Source organism: Rana temporaria, chromosome 1 (assembly GCF_905171775.1).
Source record: "Rana temporaria chromosome 1, aRanTem1.1, whole genome shotgun sequence".
Classification (NCBI taxonomy): Eukaryota; Metazoa; Chordata; class Amphibia; order Anura; family Ranidae; genus Rana; species Rana temporaria.
The window spans coordinates 64,875,998-64,890,293 of NC_053489.1; the positions used below are offsets into that span (position 1 = coordinate 64,875,998).

General features: G+C 43.2%; 1 protein-coding gene across 1 annotated transcript in view; it reads right to left on the minus strand.

Annotated features, from left to right (window-relative positions):
* Nucleotides 1–789: 789 nt before the first annotated feature.
* The window catches only part of C6 (complement C6), a 120,310-nt gene continuing 106,803 nt past the window's right edge, over nucleotides 790–14,296 (minus strand). Inside the window, exon 18 of the mRNA XM_040338821.1 lies at nucleotides 790–1,045. Within this exon, the coding sequence (XP_040194755.1) occupies nucleotides 870–1,045 (176 nt within the window). The 3' untranslated portion in view covers nucleotides 790–869. The remainder of the gene's footprint in view (nucleotides 1,046–14,296) is intronic.

Here is a 14,296-nt window from a genome sequence, read left to right on the forward strand (position 1 = left end):
TTTACGTAAGGCTTTTTCCGGCGTAAAGTTACCCCTGCTATATGAGGCGTAGCCAATGTTAAGTATGGACGTCGGGGCAGCGTCGAATTTTGCGTCGTTTACGTCGTTTGCGTAAGTCGTACGTGAATAGGGCTGTGCGTAAGTTACGTTCACGTCTAAAGCATTGACTATTTGCGGCGTGATTTGGAGCATGCGCACTGGGATACTTTCACGGACGGCGCATGCGCCGTTCATAAGGAGCGTCAATTATGTGGGGGTCACGATTAATTACCATACAACATGCCCCCTACCAGCCTATTTTGAATTAGGCGGGCTTACGCCGGCCCATATACGCTACGCCGCCGTAACTTTGGGCGCAAGTTCTTTCTGAATACGGGACTTGCCTCTCAAAGTTACGGCGGCGTAGCGTATATGACATACGCTACGCCCGCCTAAAGATAGGCATTTCTTTCTGAATCCGGGCCGTAGTTTGCATTTGTTGGCTGAGAAAGTTTTGCCGTCTGTATGCAGAACAAGTTCACAGCCAACGCCCTTCGGACAAAATTCCACGGCTTTGTCCGACGGAAATCCGATCATGTGTATGAGGCTTAAGAAGCATATCGATCAAATGTGTTGTAAACTATAGAACGATTATTCCTATAGACAGATGAATCATTTATCGAAGCGAGAATGGCCACCATTAAAAGAATTAGAATCCCATCAATCGAAATTATTGTTTCTCAGAAGGGATCACAGGTTTTCTGTAACTGTTCTGGAATAATATTTAGTGGTCATCTTAGGTAGAAATAGTGCTCTGAAATTTTTTCTTTAATATCATTACTCATAAGATGTTGCCTCCCACATACAATACATATACAAGTATTTACTGGTTACTGAGTACATGCACCATTGTGAGCTACATCAACTTTCAAATTTGAGCACTTAATGGCTCCCAGTCCACATAGGTTGACAGTTTTCTTCCTCCCAGAAGAACCGGTCTTGATGCAGAACAGCTGTTCATTATTTTCAGGGCACTGATACGGGAACAGGCAAAAGCACTGTGAGTCTGCCAAGAAGAAATGAGATTGATTAGAAGTTGTTCAACGATAGCAGAAGAACGATGAAGCACTGCAATAAGTCATGTTTAAATATCTGTCTTAACAAACTGGGAATATTCCAGAAATGTACACCTCATGAGAAATTAAATGCATCTGTCTGAATAATAAAATATTATGATGAGATTACATAAAGCGGTGGTCCTCAGCCAGTGGCTTGGGAGTCACATGCATCCTTCAGCTACCTTTAATTCTGATCCCATTTGCTCTCAGCATCTGCTCCATGGCATCTGCTGCATTGGATTATAAACTTTCAATAAGTATGAAGTCAAGCAGAAGTTAATTTAATTAAAGACTTAACAGTAATAATAACTTCAATGTTTTGAGGGCTGTGTTTTTACATTTAGTGTAGCTCACCACTGCCTTTTACGTTGAAATGTTGCTAATGACACGACAAATGGAGAAAACCACTTCAACAGAAATAATATAGAAATGAGATTGTACAAGCATATACAAAATACCACTATCAGATGTCAATAAATGTATATCATTTCATTAATTGGCCATGAAAAACTGGACACATAGATACTCAACTGTTCCTAAATCAAAAAATGGCAGGATTGTCAGACCTCCTCAATGAAAAGCTAATGTGTATGACTTCATTATCTATTCTACAGCAATAGAATATAATTCGAGATTTTCCTAGCTGGTGACGGAAAATATTAATTATATGAAGACAGGAGGCGAGTATCTTATGCATTATCTTTCTTTAATAATGCCCATAGCAGAAATACAACTTTTACAGTGATTTCAAGTAGAAAAACGTTTTAACTTGAAAGAAAAAACTACAATACCCAGCAGCCCTCAGGCTGGGTCTGCCAATCAAGAGGCAGGACAGCCGGTATATAAGGGGCTGCCTCCTTAGAACCCTCCTCTTTCTTGAGGCGAATCGGCAGGAAACCTGGAACAGAAAACAGTTCGAAACACCGGAACCGTGGCAAACTGGAGCTTCGGTACAGGATTCAGTCGACGGTATCCAGATTCCGGGTCTGGAACGCAGTAGGCACCTCCACTTTCGGTCTGCGGTGAACTAAACCTCATTGATCGAAACGAGAACAGCCATCCCAACGGGGATAGTGAAGAACGAACTCCCGAGACGTATCAGCCTCCGACTTGCAGGATGCGTGATTCAACGGCCTAGAACAAGAGAGACAACATCGTGATAGGGTTGGGTCGGGAGGGAAGATACTCGCCTCCTGTCTTCATATAATTAATATTTTCCGTCACCAGCTAGGAAAATCTCGAATTATACATCAGACAGGAGGCTCATATCTTATGCAAGTTCAAAGCTATAACAATGTATATGACTAATAACAATCAAAATAATATACAAAACTGACATAGATATGTGTACCTCCGGTCCAAAGCGGAATTGGCGGAAGGCGGTCGCTGACGACCAGTCCGCCGCTAGCAGTAAGTCACAGAGGAAACCGGAAAAGAAGTTTAACGTAGGAAACGAGGAGTTGGAAGGATTGCGAAGATCGCAGCGAGGCTGTCGAGGACTCATAAGTCTGTAGACAGCGGACCACACACAGGTGTGGATGTACGGGGAAGAACGGGTAGAAAAACCGATTGAAGTTCCGCCTTGTCCACGCACGACGGATAAACTTGACTCTCTGAGGCGAGGAATGATGCCCGGATATGTCCAAAGCCCTGACGTCTGACACACGATGATGGAAATCAGACACAAGAAGACAGTAAGCTCGAAGGACAATAACCTCAAAACAGAGTGTCAACGTCCCCCAGTCCGAGAACATGGTCAGGACCTTGGTCACATCTCAAGTGTGTTGGTACTTTGGGCGTTTAACTTAACGCCTTCAAAATCGACACACCAACGGATGTTTACCCACAGGTAACGAGACTACACGGAAGTGGTAGGCTGAGAACGCAGAGCGATAGACTTGAAGAGGGCTAAAAGGCCTCCCGGAATCCAAAGAGTCCGCCAGATAGTTGGCCACTACAGACCTAGGCGCCTGAACGGGAAAGACCCGTCGTTGATCACACCAAGTAACCCAGTCCCCAGGATGATCTAGATGCCGATCTAGTCCCGGGGCCCAGGCCAAGAGATCCCTATCTGTTCCTGAAAGGTCGTAGTCTGCGACCGGCACCCCGAAACCAACCATGTGAGGAGAGGTAGGATGTGCTTCGTGAATAGAGGGTGCAGAACCCCGTTCGGACCAGCGAGGAGATGAGGGGAATGAGGACGCAACCTGGGGAGTTCCACAGTCATCCTCAGAAGGAGGGGAAACCATGGTTGCGTCGGCCACCACGGAGCGAGCCGCACGACTGATGCGCTCAGGTTCGCTATGTGAAGGAGGACCCTGAGGATCATCGGGAACAGGGAAACGTGTAATGTGACCCCTGTGACCACGTTTGGTGGAGGGCGTCCACAGGGTGCGCCTCCGGATCCGGCCTCCGGTTGTAAAAGCGCGGGAACTGATGTTTGAGACGGGGAACGAACGGGTCCATAGAGAAGGATCCGCAAAGTGAGCGAGGGTCAGGGACCCTGACCGGAGCCGTCGCCAATAGCTGGAATCGATCAGGTAACGAGAAATCCAATCTGCCACCATACTGGGGTAGTCTGGGGCATATCCCGCAACGATGTTGCATTCCAGGCAGAAGTGCCCGAAGTCTTTACTAGATCCGCTAGGATACTGGAACAGGGGCCCCCCCAAGCGATCGACGTACCGGACTGCGGGTACGTTGTCCATACGCAATAACACACATCAGCTGGACGTGTGTGGCAACGGACTCCTGATGGCAAAAAAGCCGTCAGGGGTTTTACGTGTTGATTTGCAGCGGAGAGTCCTCTGCGGACCACGTCCCACCAGTGGACGAGGGACTGCACCGAGCACCCCAGCCGAGGCGGCTGGTATCCGACCCTATGACGAAATCCGGTGAGGAATTGAATATGGTCTCGCCGCTCCGTTTGACGGCATGACCTAACCACCACCGTAATTCCATCATGGCTTTTGGGTCCAAGCGACTTAGATTGCATAGTGAAGCCCCTAGCGAAGATGTAGAGTCTCGAGTCTCTGAAGGACTCGATAGTGAAGAGGGGCTGGAAAGTGGCCTGGATTGACGCCGAGAACAGGCTGACTAAGCGAGTCAGTCCGAGCAAGGACACTCGCTGCTGCCCAGCACGATATTGATGTCTTTGCGGATGGCGACTAATTGGGTATGGGTAGTCGAAGGATCGCTCGGTTGGTGTCCGCCCAGAACCCCAAAAACTCTATCTCCTCATATGGGGAGAGAATAGGTTTCTCGTGATTTATGAGGAGTCCCAGATCTCGAAGCGATCCGACCATCCAGGAGGCGTGTTCGCTCGTTAGGCAAGGGGAACGAGCCATTAAAGTAGGTCGTTCGAGTCGATGCTCAGCCTCACCCCTGTTCCGCAGGGTTAGTAACTTGGTGAGATGTCTCGAGCTCCCACCGGGCGAAAACCGCCTCTCCTTTTTCCTGATCAGGAAGATGTAGCTGAGGAAGCTCAGAGAGAGCGGGTCCATCTCTACTATCGCCTGTATGGTCCAAAGGTCTTGCAACCTATAGTCTATTAGGACGGTGTTTAGGCTTGAAAAACCGAATGAGATGGGGAACCAGGTCCATGTCTGGCAACATAAATCCATTGTCCTACCGACTTAATGATATCATCAATTAGCGTGATCCCATTGGGCTAGGTCCACCGGCTGTACAGAGGCGGTAGCCTGCTCACTAAGGCGTAGGGTTTGGTGATAGGTCCAGAAGATCTAAGACCCAGTACTGTAAGGTCCTAAAGGCCCTCTCTATTCCCTTCCTGGAATGCTGCATGATTATGAGATCCACCTCTGGAGTGAGCACCACCGTATTTGGCAATGGAAGGACGAGATTCCGCCCTCAACTTGTTCGGTTAGCGTGCCGACCGATCTCCGGGTCCAGCATTCGATATATTGGGTCACCTCGGGTAGAGGTGCCCAGTCAACGGAGTGTGGATGGCTAATCACCCCCTGGTCGAAAAAATGGTACTCAACTAGAGTCCAATAAGGTTTTACCCTGGGACTCAGGGTTGGCGTCTTCATGAAGCGCCATGTGCCCACTGCTCACATAATCATCATCATTTTCATCCTCAGACTCAAAGGTGTTAGCCGCCTCGTATTCCGTTGACGACTCTGGAAGAGTCCACCTCAGTCCGTCTAGCGGACCGCTGCCTCTGCATGAGCATCTCCCCGAGGCTTGGGGGTCAATTGGAGTCTGGGAAGGCAGTGGGTCGGCAGTCCTGGGAGGGTACTGCCTGGGGCATGTTATTTCCTTCCCCTGCCGGGGAGTCGGAGGCCACATCAACGTGGCGGCGTGTTTGGGACGCCATGCCCTACTCAGGGGTGTTATATCATTGCCGGGTGATCCGGACATAGGGGGGTGCAGGTGGGTTTGGAACAACCGACGCCCTGGAAGTCTGGACGGACCTACCGCTTAGTTCAGGAGCCTGTGCGGCACCGAGGTAGGCTGGGCCTGCTAGGGCTGTGTCCATTGCTTCCGTGGCACTAGCAGGGGTAAGGCCCTGTCGCCAGCCACAGGAGAGGAGTCTGCTGTCTGTGGATAGTACAGCAGTGCAGCACAGTAAACTGGAAGTTATGTACTATAATTTATATATTTATTTCTATACTTTAATTATTTAATTATTGTAATAATTTGTTCATTTATTTATATATTTATTTATTCAATTATAGAATGTATAATTTATTTGTTTATTTATATATTATAATTTGTTATTTATATGTTTATTTATTCATTCAATTTATTTCTATAATTTAATTTATTTAATTATGGTTATAATTTGTTCATTTATTTATATATTTATTTATTCATTATAATTTGTTTAATTTATATATTTATTTATTCATTCATTCACTTATATCTACTTATTCATTTATTTATGTATTTGATTCTCCCTATAACAAGTTATTTAATTATTTATAATTTAGGATATCTAAGGGAATAAATTCCCCAGGGACAATACTGCAGAGGAACTGATGCGCGGTTCGTTCCCCCCAACAATGTATAGAATAATACATTGAGGGGAGAGATTCCCCAGCAAGTCAGGGTAAACTGACGCGGAGAAACCACGTCCTGTACCCTACACCGCTCACCGCACACTGGCGTAGCGATGCAGGGGGAGCAAGGACCGGGCTCGAGGACGTAGTCTCGCGAGACTACGGCCTCAACGTGATCCGAGGGAAATCCCGCTCGCCCCTAGGAGGCGCGCGGCCCGGAGGGAGATCGCGCGCCCCGAAGGGAAGAGCGCGCGGTCCGGAGGGGAGAGCGCGCAGCCCGGAGGGGAGCGCGCGGTGCGTCGCGAAAAAAGCGCGAATCGGAAAGGAGACGCGTGACGCGGCCAGGCAAATGGCGACGTCTCGCGATACCACGGAAAACTATGTGAGGGAGAGTTATGACCGCCGGTCACAACGTCCAGGCACCCGGGAGGTGCGTGTCGACCGGAGCCCAACCAAAAGGTTGGGAGGGGGGGGGGAAAGTAAAGTACTAGCACAGGGGGGTCTGAAGGTGAGGGGAAAAAACGCTGACTTAGCAGAGGGTGTCAAAGCTTCCCACATCAAAAGGAGGGAACAAAGAAAGGGAACAAAGCCAGGTCAGAATGGGTTACCAAAACGAAACAATAAAAAGAACAATTGAAACGTGATTCAGATAAAACTTACCTGACACCGGGCTTCGGTATCAGGGACACAGACACAAAAATGTAAAATGTGAAACATGATTTGAACAATCTACCTGAGACCGGGATACGGTAAAAGGGGGCACAGACAAAATGCAAAATTGAAACATGGTCCAAGCAAATTTACCTGACACCGGGATACGGTAACAGGGAGACAATGCAAATCGGGGGAATATTAGGGAGAAACTCCCAATATTCCACGAATTAGCACACAATCAAAGATTCTAACAAAATTACCTGACACTGGGATACGGTAACAGGGAGACAAAATGCAAATCGGGGAAATATTAGGGAGAAACTCCCAATATTCCACGAATTAGCACACAATCAAAGATTCTAACAAAAATTACCTGACACCGGGAAATACGGTATCAGGGACACACTATTTTGTAACACAGCAATCAAAGAATAAAAGGTACATGAAATAACTTATCTTGTATGCTCTGCCATGAGCAGAAAGAAAGAGGAGGGTTCTAAGGAGGCAGCCCCTTATATACCGGCTGTCCTGCCTCTTGATTGGCAGACCCAGCCTGAGGGCTGCTGGGTATTGTAGTTTTTTCTTTCAAGTTAAAACGTTTTTCTACTTGAAATCACTGTAAAAGTTGTATTTCTGCTATGGGCATTATTAAAGAAAGATAATGCATAAGATATGAGCCTCCTGTCTGATGTATAATTAGTGATTAATTGTAATGTAAAAGTTTATGGACACCTGACCATCGTGCCTATATGAGCTTGTTGGTCATCCATCCAATCAAATCCCATAGATATACCAATTGGGCATTAAAGGTGTTGTAAAGGTTTTTTTTTTCTTCGAAATAGGTTCCTTTAAGCTAGTGCATTGTTGGTTCACTAACCTTTTCCTTCGATTTATTTCCCTTCTAAATGTTTTTTTTCTTTGTCTGAATTTCTCACTTCCTGTTTCTCCTCAGTAAGCTTACCCCCATCATCTGGCAGGGGGTTCGTTAGCCAGATCAGCTTACTGAGGAGGAACAGGAAGTGAGAAATTCAGACAAAGAAAACAAAGAAAAAAAAACATTTAGAAGGAAATTGAAGGAAAAGTTAAGTGAACCAACAAGGCACTAGCTTAAGAGCCAGTTCACACTGGGGCGACTCGTCAGGCGGCTCAGCCGCCTGACGAGTCATGTCCCATTCTATGCAATAGAACCGTTCTAATAGGAGCGACGCAAGTCACTCAGACTTAGAAAAAGGTTCTTGTACAACTTCGGGGGCGGTTCGGGGCGATTTGCATTGACTTCTATACAGAAGTAATTTTGCTAATCGCCTCTGAAGTTGTCTTCAGGACGACTTTGCAGAGTCGCCCCCGAAGTCGTGCCGCGGCAGTGTGAACTGGCTCTAAAGGAACCTGATTAGAAAATAAGAAATGAACCTTTACAACCTCTTAGGCCCTGTACACACGATCAGTCCAAACTGATGAAAACGGACTGAAGTTCAGTTTCATCGGTTCACCGATGAAGCAGACTGATGGTCTGATGTGCCTACACACCATCAGTTCAAAAACCGATCGAGTCCAACACAACGACGTGCTGAAAAAACAAAGTTCAATGCTTCCAAGCATGCGTCGGCTTGATTCTGAGCATGCGCAGGTTTTGAACCGATGCTTTTGCGTACTAACCATCGGTTTTGACCGATCGGTCAGGCGTCCATCAGTCCAATTTTAAAGCAAGTTCTAAAACTTTGGTCTGAAGGACAAAAGTCTGATGGGGCCCACACACGGTAGGTTTGGACTGATGAAACTGAACTTCAGTCCGTTTTCATCAGTTTGGACTGATCGTGTGTACAAGGCCTTAAACGTGGAATTAACCTGCACTTACAGTCCAAGGTTTTTGCCAAGCTCTGCATACTTGTAGGTTATGAAAAACTTCCCTGCCAAAGCATCCCTTTCCAACACTACAATGCTTGCCATGTCCCTCATTACTCTGCCATTGGCATTAACATCTTTACCAGTGGCGGCTGGTGCTCCATTTTTTTGGGGGGGCACAAACCACACCCCAACCCCACCCCCCCCCCCCCCCAATGTCACTCACAGACAATGTGACCTGCATTTAGACAGAGGGATAGATTGGATAGGACAGATAGATAGATAATTAGATAGATAATTAGATAGATAGATAGATAGATAGATAATCAGACATATAATTAGATAGAGATAGATAGATAGATAGATAGATAGATAGATAGATAGATAGATAGATAGATAATCAGACAGATAATTAGATAGAGATAGATAGATAGATAGATAGATATATAATCAGACAGATAATTAGATAGAGATAGATAGATAGATAATCAGACAGATAATTAGATAGAGATAGATAGATAGATAGATAGATAGATAGATAGATAGATAGATAGATAGATAATCAGACAGATAATTAGATAGATAGATAGATAGATAGATAGATAGATAGATAGATAGATAGATAGATAGATAGATAGATAGATAGATAAGACAGACAGACAGACAGACAGATAGATAGATAGATAGATAGATAGATAGATAGATAGATAGATAGATAGATAGATAGATAATCAGACAGATAATTAGATAGATAATCAGACAGATAATTAGATAGAGATAGATAGATAGATAGATAGATAATCAGACAGATAATTAGATAGAGAGATAATCAGACAGATAATTAGATAGATAGATAGATAGATAGATAATCAGACAGATAATTAGATAGATAGATAGATAATCAGACAGATAATTAGATAGATAGATAGTCAGACAGATAATTAGATAGATAGATAATTAGACAGATAGATAATTAGATAGATAATCAGACAGATAATTAGATAGATAGATAGATAATCAGACAGATAATTAGATAGATAGATAGATAGATAACCAGACAGATAATTAGATAGATAGATAGATAGTCAGACAGATAATTAGATAGATAGATAATTAGACAGATAGATAGATAATTAGATAGATAGATAGATAATCAGACAGATAATTAGATAGATAGATAGATAATCAGGCAGATAATTCTATAGAGATAGATAGATAGATAGATAGATAATCAGACAGATAATTAGATAGATAGATAATCAGACAGATAATTAGATAGATAGATAGATAGATAGATAGATAGATAGATAGATAGATAGATAGATAGATATATAGATAGATAATCAGACAGATAATTAGATAGAGAGATAATCAGACAGATAATTAGATAGATAGATAGATAGATAGATAATCAGACAGATAATTAGATAGATAGATAGATAATCAGACAGATAATTAGATAGATAGATAGTCAGACAGATAATTAGATAGATAGATAATTAGACAGATAGATAGATAGATAATTAGATAGATAATCAGACAGATAATTAGATAGATAGATAGATAATCAGACAGATAATTAGATAGATAGATAGATAGATAACCAGACAGATAATTAGATAGATAGATAGATAGTCAGACAGATAATTAGATAGATAGATAATTAGACAGATAGATAGATAATTAGATAGATAGATAGATAATCAGACAGATAATTAGATAGATAGATAGATAATCAGGCAGATAATTCTATAGAGATAGATAGATAGATAGATAGATAATCAGACAGATAATTAGATAGATAGATAATCAGACAGATAATTAGATAGATAGATAGATAGATAGATAGATAGATAGATAGATAGATAGATAGATAGATAGATAGATATAGAGATAGATAATCAGACAGATAATTAGACAGATAGATAGATAATCAGACAGATAATTAGATAGATAGATAGATAGATAATCAGACAGATAATTAGATAGATAGATAGATAATCAGACAGATAATTAGATAGATAGATAGATAGATAGATAGATAGATAGATAGATAGATAGATAATCAGACAGATAAATAGATAGATAGATAGATAGATAGATAGATAGATAGATAGATAGATAGATAGATAATTAGATAGATAGATAGATAGATAGATAGATAGATAGATAGATAGATAGATAGATAGATATATAGATAGATAGATAATCAGACAGATAATTAGACAGATAGATAGATAATCAGACAGATAATTAGATAGATAGATAGATAATCAGACAGATAATTAGATAGATAGATAGATAGATAGATAGATAGATAGATAGATAGATAGATAGATAGATAGATAGATAGTCAGACAGATAATTAGATAGATAGATAATTAGACAGATAGATAGATAATTAGATAGATAGATAGATAGATAGATAGATAGATAGATAGATAGATAATCAGATAGATAGATAGATAATCAGATAGATAGATAGATAATCAGATAGATAGATAGATAGATAGAGAGAGAGAGAGAGAGACAGAGGGACAGAGAGAGACAGATATAAGAGAGATATAAGAGACAGATATAAGAGACAGAGATAAGAGACTTGTAAAGCATGGCTGTAGGTCGCAGAGCAGGGAGCCCTCCCTCACACACAGGAGATGTGTGTAATGAAGGCTCCAGCACAGATCGGGTGAAGCATGGCCCCCCCTCCACTCTCCATCACAAGCTGACAATACATCCAGCAAGGAAGTGTGGAAGGAGTGGACACTGGACAGACACTGGGTTAAAAGAATAAATAAAGAGTTTTAATAAGAATATTTTACTTACCTCCATGTCCTGGAGCCAGAGAACTGAAACTGAAAGTGACACAGCCACCCGCCCGGGAAAAGCACTGCTCATTTCCTAGCAGTGCAGAAGGAACCAATGTGAGGGGCTGGAGAGACACAGGACCGATGTGATTGGCTGGAGTGGCGTCCTGCACATAGCCACAGAGCTTAAAAAAAAAACTTGCAAATGAAACGTCCTGCTGCAGCATTGGCAGGACGTTTCAATGATGCCTATGCCTCAATATCCCACTGTTCCCGGCGCCCAGAGCCCGCCCCGAACACTTTAAAGGACCTTTTTTTTCTTAAAGGGCCAAAAAAAAAAAATTTTTTTTTTCATTTTTTTTTTCATTTTCTTTTGTTAATGGCTTTGGGGTGGGGGGGGGGGCGGCGCCCAGGCGCCCCCTATGGACGGGCCGCCACTGAATATTCTTTTGGGTTTGACCTTTTCAATCATCTTGATTGGGTAGCCCAGAATGACATAACCACTGTGTGTATACTGTGTATATTTTTTTAAATTACAGGTACTTATATAGCACCCTCAATTTTACGCAGCACTTTACATGCTGTAGATTTGTAATACATCTCAGCCCCTTGCACATGCTGGGATTGTACACTTAGGCCCCGTACACACGGCCGGATCTGTCCGCTGGGATTTATACGCGGATCAGTTCCAGCGGACAGATCCGGTCGTGTGTAGGCCCGAGCGGACATTTCCCAGCGGATAAAAATCCAGCCGACGGATTTCTTAGCATGCTAAGAAATCTATCCGCTGGAATCCAGTCCCTCGGACTTATCCGGTCGTCTGTACAGACTCACCGGATAAGTCCGCCCGATCCCGATCCCTCGCATGCGTCGAAGTGATTCGACGCATGCATGGAAGTATTTACCTTCCAGGGTCGCGCACGTCGCCGCGTCATCGTCGCGGCGACGTCGTGGCCACGTCACGCGGATGTTTTCCGCTGGGATTTTGATCTGATGGTGTGTACAGCCATCAGATCAAAATCCGCCAGCGGACATATCCGATGAAAACGGTCCGCCGGACCGTTTTCATCGGATATCCGCTCGTCTGTACGAGGCCTTAGGTTTACATGCACAGTGTACATTTAGAAAAAAACATTGCTGGGAGGCAGGTAAGATGTCAGCAATGTTTGGTAAATTGAGTTTTGATATGGAGTTGTCCCCACTTTGAAGGTAATATGGCCTCGACCCCTTTGGGGAAGCTTTCCACAAGATTTCGCAGTGTGTCTGCAGGAAGTTATGTCTATTCAGACACAGCAACATTTGTGAAGTCACCTACTAATGCTGGATGAAAGACCCGGCTCACAAACAGTGTTCAAATTGACCCTTAAGGTGGGCTAAGGTCAAGTCTTCATGCAGGCCATTCAAGTTCCTCTACACCAAGCTCATCAAACCATGTCTTTAGGGACATGATTTTGAACACAGAGGTGCATTCAAACTAAAAAGGCCTTCTCCAAACTGTTATCCCAAGCATGCAAGCTCACAATTGTCTAAAAATGTATTTCTATGTTGTAACATTAACAGTATCCTTCACTGAAAATACCTGAACTCAGTTTGGATGGGTGACCACAGAAGACTTTTATAATGTAAATCTTAAAAAAATTATGTTTCATAATTTTCTTTAAAGCCCAAGTGTAGCCAAAACATTTTTTTCTTAATTTTGAATAAAGTGCTGAAGGGGTCTTATCTCACTGAGGTTTCTATGGCCTCCTTGGTTCTGTAGAGGAGACTTCAACTTCCTGTCTCTGTGACCACACTAGAGGTAAAGACAAACTCCCTGGCTACAGAAAGAACAACAAACCTGTCAGGAGTTTTTACCTTTCCCCACTCTGTCCCCAAAAATTATCTGGAATTGTGCTATATCCACTTCCCGATCCGCCTATAGTAAATGTACGTCCTGTTTTTAAATATGGATATCTCGGTAACGGCAGCAGCTGCTGCCACAACCGAGGTATCCATATTTTCTGTGGGCGGCCGTGTAAACGATAATGGCGGTCGCCGCGGCGGATTCGCCGCGAGATCGCCGTTATCGGTGGCGGGAGAGGGCCCCCCCCTCCCGCCGCTTTTCCGCGCCCTCCGCCGCTTACCGTAGCCGTCGGTAGCGGCGGAGGAGATCGGATGCTGCCGCCTGGTGAGTGAGGACTTGAGTGAGGGCAAGATGGCCCCCACCCGTCCTCATAGCTCTGCTGGGTGGAAGTAACGTCAGTCCCGCCCAGTGTCTTAAAGAGACAATTTTTTTGTTGTCATTTTTTTTAAATGACAAATTTTCCTTTTTTTTTTTTTTTCTTGCATTTAAGTCTAAATATGAGATCTGATGTCTTTTTGACCCCAGATCTCATATTTAAGAGGACCTGTCATGCTTTTTTCTATATGTTTACATTCCTTGTAATAGGAATAAAAGTGATCATTTTTTTTTTATTTCAGTGTAAAAAATAATAAAATCAATAAAATTAAAAAAGAAAACAAAAAAAAATTTTTTTAAAGCGCCTCGTCCCGACGAGCTCGCACGCAGAAGCGAACGCATACGCGAGTAGCGCCCGCATATGAAAACGGTGTTCAAATCACACAAGTGAGGTATCACCGCGATCGTTAGAGCGAGAGCAATAATTATAGCCCTAAAGCTACTCTGTAGCTCAAAAAATGCAACTTATAGAATTTTTTAAACGTCGCCTATCGAGATTTTTAAGGGTAAAAGTTTGACGCCATGCCACGAGCGGGCGCAATTTTAAAGCGTGACATGTTGGGTATCATTTTACTTGGCGTAACATTATCTTTCACAATATATAAAATTGGGCCAAATTTATTGTTGTCTTATTTTTTAATTCAAAAAAGTGAATTT